The sequence below is a fragment of the Corapipo altera genome, unplaced genomic scaffold, assembly GCF_003945725.1.
Source record: "Corapipo altera isolate COAL_440 unplaced genomic scaffold, ASM394572v1 24b, whole genome shotgun sequence".
NCBI classification, from domain to species: domain Eukaryota; kingdom Metazoa; phylum Chordata; class Aves; order Passeriformes; family Pipridae; genus Corapipo; species Corapipo altera.
The window spans coordinates 10,755,871-10,775,450 of NW_020884888.1; the positions used below are offsets into that span (position 1 = coordinate 10,755,871).

A 19,580-nucleotide genomic window follows, 5' to 3' on the forward strand; every position below is an offset into this window, starting at 1 on the left:
CTTCCTTTGCTTCAGGAGCAGCCACCTTTTATAGGCTCACACTGAATATTTTTCAAATTGCATATCCGATCATCATTGTATTTCAGTGTCTGCTACCAAAAAGAGATGAACAGTAGTTAATGGACACATTTTATAGGCCAAGTGGTGTAATTTCCCTGACTTAAGCTAAACCAGTTGTGAATTTAGCTCTGTGTTTAATGAACAATGCCTCTGTTTTGTATTTTATCATAGTGAAGTGGAAAAAGGATGGGACCTTTTTGTAACCAACACCTCCTCTGTGTTAACAGGCATATTTAAAAGTTAAAAATGGGAAAACATGAATCAGTGGAAAGAGAGAGAATGTCATATTGTGCTCCTCTTTTTCCTACTGTGGATTAAAAATACTTCTCTATTATTGATTTGTCAAAAAATGGCATTGAATAGTTTTTTAAAATTTCCCATCTTTATTTTAATACTTATGCAGTGGACTAGATTCTGATTTGATTTCTTGTGAGTTCTCTAACATGGCAATTCCTTAGCTTCTGTTTTGTAACCTTTGATTTATGCCAGTGAATTTGAAAGGATATTTAAGCTTCTTGCACAATGAGGCTTCTGGAGTCACTGGTAATAAAGGGTGAGAAGAATGAAGAAAAAATAAAAGTACTGTTTCTTTTTTTGCTTGTTCAAGGAAATCCTTCAGCTGGGCTGTTATTACTAACCAGATCTGGGAAACATAATTTGGAGTTGCTTGCTGTTTCTCGGAAATGTTTCTCCTTTGGAGTCATGCAGTGAAACTTTTATCACTGAGATAAGTTAGTCAAAGATAAGGTATGAACAATAGATGAAATTCTGCTTTCAGCTGTATTTGTATGTTTCCCACTGGCTGAAGCAGGAGGACGGCAGGAATATTTGACTGATCATAATCAGCAACCAGACAATAAGAAGGACCTAGACCTCTCTCTTTTTTTGTAATACAAGCATAAAAATACTCCTGTTACTTTTAGTGTAACTAAAATATCTGGTCTGCTTAAGCTTGTGATATCTGTTTGTGTAAAGTCATATTGCTTAAATACTGCCAATATGTAATTTTGTATGTGTATTTCGCAGCAGTGGATGGTATGAGTAACTCTGACTCTGACTACATCAATGAAGCATCGAACTCACATATAAGAAAAGCTGAGGCTGCCCAAGATGTTTCCACTTCTGTTCCAGTAACAATCATAGATGATGCTCCAGAAGTTAGCACCTCTAATTCAGATGAAAATCAAGAGATGGAGATGAGGGTTCCACAAAATATCTCAATCGACTCTGTTTATACAGGAAACTTGACAAATAAAAACAACAATGCAAGTTCCTTTGATAAGGGACACACAGATGGTGGAGCTATATGCATATCGAAGGACCTAATACATCAGCAACCATCTGAAAATGAATTCAGTCATTTGCCTGTGGAACAGCGGAGAGATATGTTTGAATCTCTCACATCCTCCTTTGAAAAAAGAAGTGAAAAGAACTTAAGACTGGAATCCCTTCCCAAACATGGTGTGAAGTCTGAGGAATGTAAATCTAAGCTGAGTCCATCTCACTCCAAGACCACAGCTGAAATCAATACAACAAAAGAGAAGCTAAATCCATATAATGAATATAGTAACAGGGAAAGGTCTCTGAAAAAAAGTAAATCAGAATTAGAAATCAAATGGCCACCAGCAAAAAAAGTGGAAGTAGAAGAAGTCCCATCAGCACCTACATGGTGTCATCGTGCCCAGAATTCAGGAACAAACTATGAACCTAAAATGGGTTTGACAACCTTTAAAGTTGTCCCTCCCAAACCTGAAGTAAGACATTTCGATAGAGGAGTTTCACTCTCCACTGGTGCCATTAAGATAGATGAACTAGGCAACCTTATAAGCCCAAACACTGGTGTTAATAAACACATGTCAGGTTCTTCTTCTGATGAAAGTGAGGAAATTCATATTGGGAAAGTGAAGGCATTCTGGAGGTCAAGTTCTATGGAAAAGCAAAGTGATGACTCTGCTGAGCATTTTTCTAAAAAGTCAGCAGTCACCATGAGCTCTAAGCCCTTTACTGTAAAACATGAACACAAACCTGTCTGTCTTGCAGCTCCAAAACTTGTAGCACCACAAACTGTTACTACCCAGGTAGCCGAGAGACAGTCTGAGAATGAAAGGACCAAACTACCTCTTCCAGTTACACAGTCTCAGGTAACACCATTAGCAGCCCCAACCATTAATAAGGACAAGCTGGAACTTCCATTTGTAAAGCCACATAGGAGAACTTCCAGTCAGTATGTTGCCTCTGCCATTGCAAGACACATCAGTGCAACTACCTTTAAGTCTGACTCTGTGGAATATCATGAGAAAGATGAAAACAAGCAAGGGGCAGGAGAGGTTAAGACTGAAGCAGAAGTTTCACCAAAAAGATGTATTATTGTGGCCAAATATAGCCCTGTGGAAACAGAGTCAGCAGAAACAAGAGAAACACTTTCAAGTGTTTTTACTTGCAGTCAGAAAGCATCCCACAGGTTTACACCTGGTGATAATTCTGGCTTGGAAAACAAAGTAGTTAATATCAGGGCACCAAATCAAGCAACTCCTCTGAGTTTCTATAAAAAGAATGGCAGTGTCCCACTTACTAAATCCTCCTCAAAGGATAACAACAGTGCAGAAGAGGATCGTGGTTTAAACAGCAAACAAAGTATAGCAGAGAAAAAGACACGTCTCATGTTTGACCAGAAATGTGAGACTTTGACCCTTACTAATTCAGCCTCATCTCTTAAGTCTCCTGACCCCCAAGGAGTCCCATCCTCTTTCAGCTCATCTTTGCGAGTCGCTAAATGGCCTCCTGCTAATGGTGTTCAAGTTAATTCGTTTAAAGCGTCATCTGAGCTAAACGGTGCACCAGCAAATGCAGAGTCAGAACAGGAGGAGAAACCTGATGATTCAGATATTAATGCTGTCAGTGAAGTGGATATTAATGTGCAGACCAATATCTTTGGACCAAAGAAGAAGTTCAAACCTGTCATCCAGAAACCAGTTCCAAAAGACACATCACTGCACAGTGCCCTAATGGAAGCCATTCAAACAGGAGGGGGAAAGGAGAAACTCAGAAAGGTAAAGTGGCAACATTTTTTTGCCTGTTCAGACTGCAGAGCCCTGTATTCACCCTGTCAGACACCAGAGGTTTTATAACTGGTACAGTTGCTGGTGAGCTGGAGAACACAAGGCATTTGAAAAATTTATAATGGCAAAATACAGACCAAGCTGCTGCTTATTCTGCATATCCTGTATATTATGCAACACCACGGCTGCTGCACTAGCTAGAAGAGGCAGAGGGTGCATAGACACAGCATAAACGAGAGGTAATTTAGGTTAGTCTAAGAACTGAACCCTCATTTCAGTATGTTATGTAAAAACAGGAACACACAGCGTGGAGAAACCTGTGAATAACTATAATGAAAGAAAACTGCATTTTGTATTACTAGGGCATAATAATTGTTTGCCACTGACTTCATGCTTTAGGGATATGAGACTACATCTCTAAGTACAGTGTTACTATCTACACATATCCTCACTGTTCAGTGTGAGTAAGGGTTTTAAAAGCAGGCCCAAAAAAAAGACAGACTGATTAGTCTTCATAGTTTGCATTCTGGTACAAATGCCGAAAAGTGTTTCCAAGCTATCTCTAAGTACATATCTAATAACAATATGAGATTTATTCGTTTCGTATTCTAGGTTTCAAACAGTGCACTAAATGGCAATCACAGGAAACCCTCATATGCTGAGCCAGAGAATGCGCGCTCAGCTCTACTGGCAGCAATTAGAGGCCACAGTGGCACCTCAAAGCTGAAAAAGGTAAGAAATCAAATGGTAAGTGATCTTTAAAGTGCAGTCTGTTCCTAATGGGTGTTTGTGGCAGATATGCCACAAACTAAACAGCATGCTGCAAAGGGAGAAGTTGAGGGGGAAACCATATGACAGAAGACCAGATCTGACTTAGGCAGAGAGTATCGCAAGTCCAATTCTATCCTCTGCTATAAAACTTAAACTCTTTCAAATGGTGTGCTTTTAACTTAGAAAGGACATAGAAATCCAAACCAATTACAGGGAATGTACACAGAAGACATCAAATGTTCCTCATTTTCACATTTAGGTGGCATAGAATTGTAGAATGGTTTGGGTTGGAAAGGACCTTAAACACCTCCCGCTAGATCTAGTTGCTCAATGTGCCATCCAGCCTGCCCTTGAACACTACCAAGGATGGGACATCCACAACTTCTCTGAACAGAGAAGTTGTACTTTAAGAGTATGCAGTTAGATTAATATATTTGCATTACCTACCATATACATCCAGTCCCAGTTACCTGAAAACATACTAGAGCTTCTTCATGCTGTTTATCTGCTAACATGGTGCATGCAAGTAATTGATTTTGGTGTTCCATCAACATTCACTACAGCAGGATAATTCCTTCTCTCTGATTTGCCTAATCATTAAAGCATCTCTTATTCCTAACAGCCAAAACCTATACTGTTCTAGCCTTAGTTTTCACTCAGTTGACTAATCCAGCCAAAGATATGTACTTGGCAAGGAGGTTCCCATTTCCCCCATGCAATGACTCAGTTCATTAGCACATATCCAGATAGCTGGCATTAAATAGAAAATGTCTCTTCCTGTGTTAGGGAGTTACTTCATCCCTAAATATCTTACTGCACTTGCTGCAGGTAGGGTACAACTTACTCTGAGCCTGTGAGCAGGATGTGCTAGCAACAATCTGCAGATACACTGAACTGCATTCTGCATTCATTGGGCATAAATGTAAATTTGTGTAAAAGAGAGTCTGACAATTAAGTGATAGTGTGTCATCACAGAGACTTTTTGGTAGAGAAGCTTTTGCCATAATTTTAGAGAAAGATGCCTAGAAACGATACACTTCCTTTTCACCTGTGCTAGTTAAATGACCATGTTTGTATGTGTACAGGGCACAATGCAGATGTGCTATGATAAAAGGGCTGTCCTTTTTATGTTATCTCAAATGTTCATCTTTTATCTAACATGATGTTATACTCATATATATATATTGTTTGTGTGCAGTGAGGGAATAGAATACAGGAGCTTTCTGTGGATTATTTGATGGGAGATGAATCCTTTAATTTTTCACCACTAAAGTTCTATGTCTCAGTTTCTCTGAGAATTCTAATAGATCTGTTAGAAACCTCCTATTTGGCCCATGATACTGAATTTCCTAGTTATTGCCAAATAATTGTAATTACTAACAATTTTTTACGATTATTACTAGTAATGGTGTTAATGACAAAAGTATCTCTTGAGTCAGTTGATGGAAAAGCTGGCTTAGTCTGCAGGATTGTCTTTTTCTTGTGCATGCACTTGAAGTAGGATGAGTTTCCAAGCTGTTAACTTGTGCAGAGATTTTAGTTTCAGAAATTCCACAGAAATACACTTGGAAGAAGAATCAATTGATTTTGTTCTCATTGCTTCCACATAGTTCTCTCTGGTCCTTTTTTTTTTTCTTTTTCAAGTATGGCTGGAAACTTTGGGTTTAATGGCATTTTTTTCAGTGAAGCTATGTCTGAGAGCTCAGATCTGGAAGAGCATCCCTGTCATCTGAGATTATTTCTGTGCAGCCTAGACTGCAAAAAAGTAATTAGATTCATGGGTGGCTATTGCAGCTTTAATATATCTCCCTGATTCCAAAACCGTTGTGGTTGTTTTCAAATTAATACCAAGTCCAACTTTCTCTCTTACCTTACATGCCAAGAAGAGTTACAGGATGCTGCATCTCACAGTAAATAGATTGAGTTTCTGAGACAGACTCAATGCCAAAATCTCGATGCTAGTAATCAGCCCAGCTGAGTGATGTGAGTGAGTAGTAACAGATGTTTGACCCCATGAGCAAACAAAGGTTCTATGTGTTTTGCATCATTCAAGCAAAATGAAAGTGCATCAACTGTCAAATAATTACAGTTTAGCCATGCTTGATATTAATCACCTTCTTTCAACTGCCTCATGAGCAGATCTCCTCTTTGGCCTCTGAAGAGCTGCAGCGTTTTAGGGACGCAGAACTATCCTTGCAGAAGGCAGAAGACCTTCAGGAAGAGCAGCTTTGTATCCCACCTGCCCCTGCACAGCCGCCACCACCACCTCCCATTCAGCTGTCAGCAGCAGCTCCTAAATCCTCTGCCACAGTTACAGGTAACCCATTGGAGGCAAGGCAAGCTCTAATGGAGGCCATTCGCTCTGGTGCTGCAGCAGCAAAGTTAAGAAAGGTAAATGTACTTTTATATTTTACTGTGGATGAAACAACGTATGCTAGCTGTGTTTTCAGAGACATTTTTAAGCTGTTCTAGATGCACATTTCTTTCTTCCAGCAGGAGAAAGTACATGTACTGTTTTCCCTAGCTGAATCAAAGATAGGAGTGTATTTGAAACCTTTGGACAGCTAATGAAACACACCTGTGCATATATGCAACAATTTGAATAGTTAATACTTTTTATTAAAAGAGACAATCAGGAGCATATGTATAATTTCAGAAAGTATTTTCATTACCTTTTCATTCTTGTGTATCTGAGATAATGCTGTATGTCCTTTAGACAAGGTGAACTTAAGAAAGATCAGATATGAGACCCTGAAGCAAATTTATAAATAAGTACTCTCTCCTAATTTCAGTAGTGCGTCCTAGACTTTGATTCCCAACACTTACACCTTGGTCACATGTGCTGAGAGCTGTCAGTAAAACTGGGAGGCCAATTTAATGTCTGCCTGAACTTTATTAATTGAATGGCATGTGTTTCACTTCTGTGATCAGCTGTGAATCAGTCATCTCCCAGATGGCTAAATGCTCAGTTGCCTGTGTGTGATTTTTGGATAAATTCACTAACTTCTTTGATCAAAGTTTTTTCTTCCTAATCTCAAGTTACACTGCATTTTTTTGTGAAGAGAAGCAGATCGATTGGCCTTAGTGGAAGCATCCCAATGTTACACTGCAGTATCCAAGAATGGACTTTGATCCAGGGATTTTAGGGAGTGTACAAAAGTAGATGTAGTTTTCCCAACACATGATTTAGCTGATGCCAGCCATAAATGTATAAACATTGCATACTTGTCCTCTTTTGGATAATGAAAAAATATTCTGAAATTTTAACATTTGAAAGTAGCCAAAAAAATATGATTTCTCATAAACCAGAAATTCCACAGAATTATACAAATGGCTCAAATTAGTGTTTCAGGGAAATTTACATCAGCGTGTTCTGATTACATCAGAAATCTGGATGTGCCGTTATTTTTCATGTAAAAAATAACTATGTTAAGCATAAGATTATGAGGAGCATCTGAGCTTACATGGTTTGTTCGGCTTGGAGAAGGCTAAGGGGCAACCTCATTGCGGTCAATGTCTTCCTCAAGGAGGGCAGCTGAGGGGCAGGTGCTCTCTGTGGTGACCAGTGATAGGACATGAGGAAATGCAGCTGTGGCAGGGGAAGTTCAGATGACAATAGGAAAAGATTCTTCACTGAGAGAGTGGTTGGTCATCTGAACAGGCTCCCCATGGAAGTGGTCACAGGACCAAATCTATCAGATCTCAAGGACCATCTGGATGATGCCCTTAGTCATATGGCTTAGTTTTAGGCAGTCCTGTGAGGAGCAGGGTGCTGGATTCAGTGATCTTTATGGGTCCCTTTCAACTTGAGATACTCTATGATTCTAAGAATACAAATTTTGAAGAAATCAGACCCTTATTTCCCTATTTTACCAACTGACAGAAAAAAAACCAGGATTTCGACATTCAAGGATACATGATGCAGTTATTTTCTTGATCCTTCCAAATTTCTTGTTCTTCCAATTGCATTACTCTTGCAGAAGTTTCTGAGGCAATCAGTAGCTCTTCTCATGAAACTGAGTCTTTATCATTTCTTTGTGAATTTATTTCAAAACACTTGGATAACCAGTGCAGGCCATGAAAATACGCCAGATATTCTCACGTATTCTGCTAAATACTGTGCTTGTCTTGTTTCATTTCCAAGACAGAGTAATTTGTTGGAGTTTTGACATTGAAACAACAGAAGAGTATGTGTCATTATGTAGGTCTTTTATGAAAATAAAAGAGAACAGTGTTTTGTCCAAGACAGAGTATGATTTTCTTACTACTGTGCTGTTCTTTCAGGTACTGGATATGCAAACTAGCCTTGTATACACAAAAGTCATCTTGACACTTTGACATCTGAGTTCTCATGTCCTTGATAAGATTTTGGTTGCAGCAATTAGACAGCAGAGTAGGTAGTTCAGTTCGGTAATGGCATCTGTTTCTCTTCCATTGTCTTCTCAAAGCTTTCTGGGACAAGGGCTTCTGACAGCAAGGTCATTTATTTAGGTAATATTGTGGAGAACTGGGAAGAATCTGTATTCCTTAGTTATGTGTGACTTCGTGCTTATTTATGAAGGAATATTTGCAATGGAAGCAGATCAAACAGGACTGTCAGTGGAACCAAATGTAAAAAGCAACCAATTGCCTAGATAAGGAGCATCCCAACAAACATTTGAGCTCTAGTAATATCTGTGAAAAGCCAACTCCTCCACTCCTCCCCTGATTACACAGCTATTTGCTAAAGTCATGAACTTTAAGGTTAAAAGATCCACTATGCAGGAAGGGAGGAGAGAAGTTGCTGGAGGCTGACCTTGCCTTGCTGAGAGTCAGGGTCTGCACGGCACAGTCTCTAAGTGGGTCAGCCAAAACAAACTAGAGCAGAAATAGGTGCTTGAGGAAAATACTAAGTATAGGTAAGACAGTACATGCATAAGTCTCCTGGCTCTTCTTTAATCCATTTCTTGGAGTACTGTGCCTGCTTTGGCAAATAAATTACCCTTTGTTTTGAAGAAACAACTTCTGTTTTATTGCACACTCTTGATGTCCACACACTCCTGAAGGAAAATTCTTGTGGGCACCAAGCCCAATTGGGCCTGCTCAGTAAAATGGTTCATCCGCAGTGCAGAGCAGTTCAGAGACCTGCTAGAAAGTGGTTACACTACAGATCCTACCTAAAGGGAGCGGAGACACAGGCATGTCACAGGAACAGGATGAACTTATTTACCAAACTGGAAAAGACCTGACAAAGTGCAGGAAGTAACCTTTTTCTTCAGTTTTTGAAATGGTCTGTCAAGGAACCTGACAGACCACATCAAACATCACAACTACATTCAACACATCCAAAGTATAGCAGCAAGTCAGGGAGGTGGCATCAAGCAAAGCCAACAACCGTGATGACTGCCCCAGTGCCTTTGGTGGTTAATTGTCTTGAGAAATGAACGTGTCTCACTGGCGAGGAGCCTGCTTCCCAGCCATGCAGTCTGCCTCATGTGCAAAGGAGAATCAGTTGATCTAGGAAATAAACAGCTGATTTGAGACCAGATTTTTGCTAATTCTGGTGGGCAAAACTCAGGTCATAGAGCTGTACCATTTGTAGCTTCTGATGTTAAAAATGAAGTAGTGTTTTCCTTCAGTTGAGTCAAACAGAATCATATAGTGAAGATCTATATGTCCAGTTTTTAACTTTCTATTTCCCATCTCAGAAAATGCAAAATAACCTGGCTAGATTTCTGAAGTTCTGTATATCAATGCATGTGTCTTTTTGGTTTTGTGTAACTTGCCTTGGGATTTACTATGATTATCTGTGGAAAAAAACATAACTACACATGCAAATAACCTGTTAGATGTCTAGCTGAAGGTATAGTTGCAGCACAAGTCCACGCAGAATTAAAAATCTTACCAAAGAAAAGAAGCTATAAAAGTTCATTTAGGTTATATGCCGTCCATTCATTTTAGGTAGAGTTGTACCCAGGGATTTGGTAGAAATACTACAGGGGAATGTGCCTGCAAATGGTGGGGAAGGCAAGTTATATCTCTGAAGAACAGGCTCATGGTAAAATGATTGCTACAGACCACTTCTTAATGGTATGTGCAAGGGAGATTCTGCGGATTCCATATATCTTCCAACAAAGAGTTGCACCAAAGCAGCCCTTTCTGTTTGCTCACTGAGATTTTAAAAATTAATTTGGCTCCATCAGTATCCACAAGCATTCATGCCAATGTTTCATATAGGCATTAGGTCATGTGAACTCTCGATACATGCAGTGTATCATTCTGTTGGCAATCAAAGGAGCCAGGTAAGATAATTACTGCACCATTACAATGAGTCCATGGTGTACACTGGGATAATTTGGAGTTGGTTGTCAACAATTAACACATTGATCTGAATTATGGCACGTTGAGTGTCTTCTAGGCAGCATGGCCTAGTTCTATACCTTTATGTCAAGCAGTGGACTGTTCTTCTCACATAAGCAGAGATATATAATTGTGAATGAACAAATACTGTTTCGTACCATCAGTATCTGTGGGTGCAATGACAGGATTAGAGAATCAAAGCCACAGTTAATGTTGGCTTTGGTAGGCTGGAAATGGGGCAGGAGCCCCCACGTTAAGGTTGGCCTGGCTTGATATACAGGTAGTCAAATGAGCCTATGAAGCAATTCTAGTTCCCATGCACAATGAGAGGCAGGCATTTGCATGCTGTTACTGTTTGAATTGAAAGATAAAACTTGAAAATAATTTGAACTCTTCACCTTGGTAATAATTTATATCATGACCTATTTTTTTCCTCAAGAATAAAGTTCTGCCATAGATACTAAGGCCAAAATGTTAAATTTAGGCTTGATCAAATACATGATTCCTGTTTAGTTTTTGCGCTGACCTTAATGTATATCTCTATGATAGAATCAAAGCTCAGTAACTTTGAATTTGGAAGAGCACCTTAGCATATGAATTTAAAATTAAGCATATGCTTAGATGACCTGAGGACTGGGAAGGAAGATAAGCATTTGTTTAAGTATTTTCCTGAATAAAAGCCATTGGGAGTTTCCTTCATTTAATCAGGAAGCAGAGTACTCATCAATTGATTTTTATGGCCAGTGACAGCTAGCTGACACAGAATAGATTTTGACTGTCAGATGTTACATACTTATAGCCTGGGTTTCTGTTCATTCCACAATGAAGGACTTTCAGAGAAAAATACATCACCTGTGTTCCAGAAATCGTGTAATTACAACCTAAATAGCTGCAACATACGTAAGTATATATGAGTTGTGGGGTTTTTAGGGAAGGATAGCACCTTTCATTAAACGAACTGATACAACTAGAAAACAACAGATAAGCTTTAAGTAGTCCCAAGGAGCAGATGAAGAGACCAAGCTTGAAAGCAGCCTCACAGGAGAATGTTTGGTTAACAATGTCAACAGTTGGAGGTTTAAAAATATCTTGAATGATCATGTGCTTTTCTTTGTTATAGGTCCCTCTACTTGTTTAAATCATATAAAAAGAACAGATAATTGGAAAATCTAACCCCATATGCATCCATAATCATCATTCAAGCTCTGAAGTGGCAAAAAACATCAAGAAGTTTAGTATATTCTCTTGTCTACAAGCCAAAATAAGTTGTAGTTAATTTTCTGTGTGTTCCTGCATAATGGTTCTAAGGGGGAAATATGTTGCTCTGCTGTAAAGCTTCTGTGCCAAGGAATTGTGTTTTGCCTCTGAATATTTAAAGTTGCCAATAAACCATTCTTGTTGGCAGGTTAATAAGAATATAAACACTGTGCAGTCCTGTGTTAATACTTAATTGTATTTATGGGCAAAATTAAAAACTTTACTAGCTATCTGAAAAGTAATATTCATTTTAAGTTGTTAAAAATATTTCAAACTATTTAAAACTATTTACTTGCTTATTATTTGATTTCAAAAAGGACTGTAAATGGTTGGAGTGAAAACCAGAATAAAGGTCTATAAAAAACAATCACAAGAAAAAAGTTATGGTACCTAAGTTGTCATATGCTGGGGTCACTGGTTTTTAAAATTAAATTAACTTTGTATCTCTGGTGGAGCTCTGAGAAAGCAGGCAATTAATGAATGTGAGACAGTGTCTATTGCAAAGTTACTTATGGGATATGAGGTATAGAATGCTAATGCGCAGAGATATGCTGAACCCTAGTAACGTTCATGGCACTTCAGAAATATTGAGCCACCTTAAAGGATCTCTATTTGCAACAGACTGTGAAGGTTTTAAATAAGATTCAGAGTCCTGCTTAGAGGTCCAAGATGTCGAATTCATTCCTGCGCTGCAAAATGAAGTGAAACTGGTTTATATCAGTAACCAGGACTTTTGTGGACTCTTGTTCAGGTCGTGCATAAGTTGGCCCTTTATTTCTAATTTGTATGGCTGTTGTATGTTGTCTCACAAGTATTTATAGCAGCATCTTTTTCAAATGTTAACTACTTTGGTAGTTGTTGTACATATTTTGAAAATATTTCATTAAATTGATTAACTTAAAAAGGACAAATGAAAACACTTTTTCACATTTCCTGTATTGTAATGACACTGAAGAAGAGGAAGTTTGTACATTTACATTTTTATAATCATAGACTAGAGTGCTGGCAGATTTTTTTTTTTTTGAGCTAGAATTTAAAATGTATAGTTATGGACTGTTGAAAGCACAAGAATATTTAGCCATCTGTAGTTAATGTGACTACATATTATGTATTATTATATATTGTAAAATATTGATATCTGTTAGTGCCACGAATAAAAACAAAATCAAAACCTGACATGGCTTGAAATGGTCTTTTTGCCAAATATTTTCCATTTACAGAAAGAAATTAGAACTAGAGATGGACTTAAGCAAACCAGTATGCTGTATTTGATATCTCAAGTCTAATATAAAATGTCTCAAGCCAGGAAAGAGCTCACAACTAACAGCCTAGTAGTGCAGTAGAAATCACCAACTAGAATCAACATGTCACTTAATATACATTTCAACAATGATGCAGTACTGATAATGCTCCATTTCCTCATTAGGAAAGCTAATACGTTCAGAATTAAGGTGCTCTGTCTCACCGTAGGATAAATAAGATAACCTTTGTTGATTGTGATTAGCCTTCTTTTGCCTTAAAAGTCTTCTCAGTATGCTGAAGATCAGAAATACTAGCATTGAAAATGTTATCACAGAAAACGATTTAGTCAGTCATAAGTTTGAATGCTGCAGATAGTCCCACTAGCAGGAAATAGAGCTTCCTTTGTTAGGTGTTGCAAGACAAAATTCAGTGCAGGTCTCCTTCTTGTTCTTAGTGTTGCCTGAAGGCCCTGGGTGTGTAGCCTCTCCTTACTAGCACCCTTTTAGTGTAATACATTATATCAGTACTTACTTTTCAATGTAAGGGATTCAAAACTAGATTGTTAGATGATAATATCCTCTAGACTTCCCAATGCAAAGATTCTGATTCTGGATGCTGGCACTGCATAGAACTAAAGTTTCTAAGTGTTATTCCTGGGTAAAATTCTGAGTATTTAATTTCCATGGATAAAACACTATAAAAACAAGATAAGATGTCATCTTCACTGTGACAGCAAAAAAAAAAATTACAAAAATCCTCATGGCTCAATCACACCTCAAACTAGAAATTGAGGGGGAGTTCAGCTGTCTACAGTAGGAAGTCTAGGCTGGCTGTTCATTCCCTTCTCATATTGATGGGAGTTGTGCCTGCTGTTACGTTATCATCTAGGTACTGTTGAATTCTTGGTAACAGCTCAAATGAATACAGATTTTATTATAAACTCATTTATAATGAAGCCTAGTTACGGGTATGACTCTTCCATATAGTAACTTTCTATTAAAGCTTTTAGTAGTAATAACGTTTAACTCATCCTAAGTTAGAAGGAAAGCCCTGAAATATCTCTGCTAAAGACATTGTGTCCTAAGCACCAAGTATTTTCATCTATATGGCTGCCCTCACTGTCCCACACTGTTTGCTAGTGCAGACACAGCCTTTGTCTAGGGGTACACATGCTGCCGAGGTTAGTCCCTGACATATCCCGTAACAGCACCTGTAGCTGCACAGTCTGCAGGCTGCTTTTGTTTCTGAAGGACTGAAAGGACAGCAAGCCTCCCTTTTTCTTAGTGTATCTCTCAGCCTAGATTGTCCCCACATGCTCTTACCTCAGTTCAACCAGAGGAAAGAGTCTGATGCATGCCTGATTCATCCAACCCTTTATATTATCTTTTTTAGTAAGAGACTAAAATGAGGTGAAAAAATGGTATCACCAGGGAAACTGAATGGAGAATTTGGATTTCGTATCTTTATTTCTTCTACAGATATAAATCAATGTTCAGAGCTTAGAGAAGTCCAGTCTAATGTCTCAAATAAAAATTTGTATGTCTCCCCTCCCTTTTTTTTACTTGTTTTTATTTACATTTTTTTTAAAACTTGAGTTTGGAGTATTACTCAACCATTAAGCCAGCATTAAATCTCTCTGATTAGATTAAAATTTAATTTTAAATAATATTGGTTGTCTGCATGAGCTATTTGACTTACAGGCCTTCATTATAGATTCTTTTTTCTTGTAGAAACAGACTTCTAATGCTAGTCATGCAAAGTATTGGACCTGAAGACCTTGACATGCACATCAATCTACAGAGTTTAAGACATGGCAGGGTCCAACTTCCCCGACTCATGCAAGTGATTTGCACAATTTGTGCTACAGCCAAAATAATTAGCACTTCATCAGTGCTAAAAGGAAGAGAACAAGAGATGCATTTATGAAACAACGGAAAATGCCACCCTGGGATAGCTTTCCCTCTAACCTCTTCAGAAAAGAAAGAAGCAGTTTCGTTGTTGGGTGCTGCTTAGCATTAAGCACAAGGTTTATTTTGAATCCAAAGATCCGCACAAATCTTGATTTGAATCAGTTTGTCTGAATGAAATGTTTATAAATTGGTTCTTTGTTGGTGCAGTATGAAAAATAGTTGGGTTCTGCAACCGTTAATTAACAACTTTTACATATTTAGAGTACTTATTTGTGTGTATTGTTTCTCTACTCATCTCTAATCCTCTGCTGAGTTACATATGCATTGTGCTTTGCTTCTGAGACTTCTGTTAAGATTTATTAGACTATTCCCATTCTTACTCCATTTGTTGCTGCTGACCACACACAATAAAATATACCATGTCCCTGCTATAGCCTTAGCTGCCATAATGGTTGCATTCCCCTGCTTGCAGAAAATGACCTTTGCAATGATGATTGAGTTCCTTTTTTAAACATAAAATGAAACAAAGAAATTCCTGATTTTTCAGTAATGTTCACCTGGATTTGGTGCATCACTATTCACATCTGCTTTTCTTTTTTGTTGCTGAATAGAGCAGGGAGTTTGATTCATTGCCGATGTCTTCATTTGGCTGGAGAAAGTTTCTATGTGTGGAACTACCCATTCCCAAGGTGGTTCATCAAAGCATGCTAAGATGGGTGAACCTTTCTAAGAGCAAAAAAAAAGTACTTTTTTTTTGTTACTGTTACTAAATATTATTAAGTATTTGTTAAATAAATATAATTTGCTTAAGTACTAACAGGTTACATGATGCTGTACCAGATATAAAAGTCCCTCTCTCCTGTATTTGTCTACCAACTTGAGGATTTTATTTGTTCATTTTTAAACAGTTTTCTGATTTATTGCAATATTGAAGAGTTCAAAAAGAGATAGAAAATAGACCTACTTAACAGGAATATTGTGTTTTTCACACTTAAGGATTTTAGGAACAAGCTCGCTTCCGTAGTCTGTTCCCTCCCATCACTCATTCCATATGTACAGGAGCACGCACAGAGAGAGTCTCCTTCATCGTTTCAGAAGGTCGGGAATCGTTTAAAAAGCATCTCTACCATGGGATCCTTTTCCATTTTTAACAGTAGCTTTTTTTGTCCTGTAAAATCAGAACTTTCAGAAAGTCGGGGACTAAGTTTTGACGCAGTCACAACAGCTATACACAGTCACTTTTGGAAGCAATGTCAAATCCAGTTCCAGATATCTTCAGCTGATTTCCTTTTTTTTTTTTCTTCTTTACTTTTTTGTCTGTGGACTGATAAAAACACGTACATGCCATGTCTCTTTTCTGAGGTCATTATTGTGCTTGAAGCCCTAAAAGGTTTTCCCCTGAACAAAGCATAGTGGTGTTGCAGTTGAACACCAGACTGAAAGAAGACATTATTCATAAACAAACACCATTGTCCAGTTTGCAAGTCAGGAGTTGAAAAAGGAAACCTTATTGAAAGAACAAGACTGTGGAACATCATTGTCTTCTACATCGGAACCTGTGTTTACTGCAATAGAAACAAAGCAAGCACAGTGCAAATAGGCATGGGTTTCCTTTGTCTTGTTTCATGTGTTCAACAGAGGGGTTTCTGTCAGAAACTCTGGCATTTGCCCCTTGTAGTGCTTGGCACGAGTGAGTGGGTCACAACTTGAGGGTTCTGATTTGGGTGACAAGGGCTTCACTGATGGGTTGTGTCACTGATTTCGGTTTGCTTTTTTTTCCTTGTGATAAGCCAAAATGTGGTTTGATTTATCCAGTACTCAAGATGGCAAACCAAGTGCTTCTGCTGAAGCGGTGAGCAAAGGCTCCACAGGTGGACAGCAGTTGAGGTGGAGTGATTCATGATCCAGTGTTTGCCAACTACAGTACCCAGAATCCCAGCAGCCAGCAGCCTGTGCAATTTCTCTTCTTAAACCAGAGGCAATGATAATGCCAAAGGGAGAGGAAGTGGATGCATCTGCTTTCTGACCAAACCTAGGAGTAAGCAACCCAAAGAGCTGCAACCCTCCCTGCCACAGCAACATATAACAGTGCAAACAACGTACAGGAAGGGCCTCAGTAAGCAGCAGGTCACCAAAACTACTGTTAGATCTGAATTTTGGAAGTTATCAGTGAGATACTGAGGCTGAACATAACAGGCTGATACATCTACCTGGTGAGTTAGTTAACATGTTCAAGACAAGACTCAGCTATCCCCACTGTAGAGCCTTTGCTGATAAAACCCAGCCCCCAGTCCTTCAGTCAGCCCAGGTGGTGGCTGTACCTGGCACATTCCCTAACCAGAACCAAACACAGTAGTGGTTTGGCTGACTGCATGATGCATATCCCCTTATTCATTAGCTTCCCAGCTAATGTTCCAGACTTCCCAACTTATGGAAGGAACTCTCAGAGGCAATTTGCAGACAGCCAGTGCTGCAGAACTGCAAAGAGTTATATTTTTATGTGTTGATGAATAATTTAGCAACAATTCCGTGTTATGTAAAATTACTGCATTACTACCATTGAGACCAGCATTTGTACATAGTGTGCTTCTAAACCCAGTTATACAAGTTAAAGCTTGCTAGTTTTATCCTATGCATCTGTCATTAGAGTGAATTTTTCCAGGTTCAAACTGGGAATCAGAGCAGGTCTTTCATTCCAGGAGAGGGCAGTTCCACATCCTCATTCTCCTTTATAGTCCTGATAATCCTAACTATTTCCAAATAGTCAGTTTTACACTACGTTGTGTATTAGTGCTGGTTTTCTCCGTGGAGGAGGATGCTGTGTAATATTTTTCCATATAAACGCCATGGAAATCTTCCATCCTCATAGACATTTGCTTTATATTAAGGAGCAAGCTAAGACATATTTTCATGCAGAGTGGCCACAAGTTTCATCCCCCTACCCTGTGGGGGCATGGAACACAGAATATGGGCAGATGTAGATATATCTGGTTTTGGTTTCAATTTGGAAATTGTTCCTTTGAGATTTTGCCTATTTTATAGTCAGAATGGAATTAAAAGGTTAGGGAGTGAAAGCAGTATTATTGCCACCCAAAAGCACTCTTTTAAGGATAAAGTGAGATTGAAAACCTGCAGTAATTCAAGATCAGATGGAGCCACATCCAGAAATGGAAAAACTCACAGGCTTCCTTAGGACTCTGCATCGCAGCTACTGCTTTCTGCTGTACTCTACAAGTGTTGCCAAGAGATGCTTAGTTGGAAATGCAAATATGTTCAAGGCTGAAGGATCAAAGAGCAATTAAATTAAAAACTGCTGACAGGTCAATCTTAATAGTCATTTCCATGCTGAAATAAGTCAATAAATCTTAGCATGCAATAAATCTCACCACATAAAGGTGGGCTTGCATAACAGGAAAATGTAGTAAAATATAGTAATATATTTTATGCAAATGCTTTTTAAAAGTAATGAGTAGCATGTTTTATTCATCTTGTCCTGGCATCAAAGCGGTCAAGAAGACATTGGACTTCTGGAATGGGTTAATCCTCTGCAGCAGCAGTATGCTGAGCAGGCAGAATGCCTTCTATTTATATTACTATTTACTTATATTTGTAAATACGAGCCTTAATTGAGCTCCTGAGCCCTGCTGTGTTTGGTACTGTGCAAACACCATATAAGTGACTGTCTCTGCCCCAAAGACCTTTACAAACTAGAAAAGTCAGAAGAAGAGGAGGATGGGAGCAAAGCAGTCGTGTGAGTTGCCTGAGGTCACCCAAGATGTTAGTGGCAGAGGCAAAACTGGCATTTGGGACTCCTGTGTCATTCTTTGGTCCTGTTCTCCAAGTCATGCAGCTTCCTGGCCTATATACTAAATACAGTAAGTACAGATCAAATAAGAAACAAATTCAACCTCTCATGGTATTGTTCAAACTTCAGAGAGGCAGAGAAACAGCTGTCCTGCTGGCTTTCATACCAGACACCTTAACATACCCTTGTGTTTTTATCTGTTCCCCCAAATGCATTAAGTATGAAATACTAGATAACATGCCTAGATACTTGTATTCATAACTAGACACAACTCCAACAAACACATAATACAAGAGGGATTTGGAATCCAGCTGCTAAATTTAAAACAGATTTTCTGCATGGTAGAAGTTCCCTGATTGTTAAATAGCCTATATCTCCATTAAGGCTTCCTGCCCACCTGTAGCTATACTGCCCACTATCCCCAAGGGAAGACCCAAGAGGAAAAAGTTCCTGATACTGCTGCTTTAGCAGCATCCAAGTGCTTTAACAAGGATCTTTCTATTAGGCACTGTATAAACACAGGACAGCAGCCCAGGCAGGCAACTCCGGATGGAGGGAGCATGGATCGTTTTAAATGATTTGCACATCCTAAATCATTGGGCACGATCTGCAAAGAGTAGATCTTGTGTTACATACTGCACTTGGGAGGCAGTGGAGACTATTTCAAGCTAATAAAATTCCCAGCAAATGACCCAGCACAGGAGAAGTCCTGTTCTCAAGGAAAAGCCCTACATCAGCACAGGTTCACATCGTCCCCTTTTCTTCACAGTGGAAAGGCTGAGGATTTTAAACCCAATTCTAAAACAAGTCAAAACTTGGTGAGTACAGCAATTACACAAACAAAAAAAGGGCTTGGGGACAACCTGTACTTCCCCCCACTCCTCCTTTTTATTTGCATCAATTCAGAAGAGCTTTTCTTAGGCTTGTGTGGTCTATGGCAAGATGCAGTACCTCACTTCCAGCATGTTTTTCTGTTTTTTCTGGCATTAAGTGACAGCATAGAGCCCAACCCAGGGTAACAACGTGCTGCATGTTCTCAAAACTGGGAACAAAAGGTGAGGATTTCTTGTTTTCCTCAGGATGTAGATCTCATGTTACATGACTAAGGGTGCAATCCAAATGAGATTTCAAAAGCAA

General features: G+C 38.8%; 1 protein-coding gene across 1 annotated transcript in view; it reads left to right on the forward strand.

Annotated features, from left to right (window-relative positions):
• The window catches only part of LOC113947381 (protein cordon-bleu-like), a 29,363-nt gene extending 16,701 nt beyond the window's left edge, over positions 1-12,662 (forward strand). Inside the window, exons 4-7 of the mRNA XM_027643885.1 lie at positions 1,087-3,110; positions 3,732-3,851; positions 6,030-6,281; positions 11,350-12,662. Of these exons, the coding sequence (XP_027499686.1) occupies positions 1,087-3,110; positions 3,732-3,851; positions 6,030-6,281; positions 11,350-11,367 (2,414 nt within the window). The 3' untranslated portion in view covers positions 11,368-12,662. The remainder of the gene's footprint in view (positions 1-1,086; positions 3,111-3,731; positions 3,852-6,029; positions 6,282-11,349) is intronic.
• Positions 12,663-19,580: the final 6,918 nt, after the last annotated feature.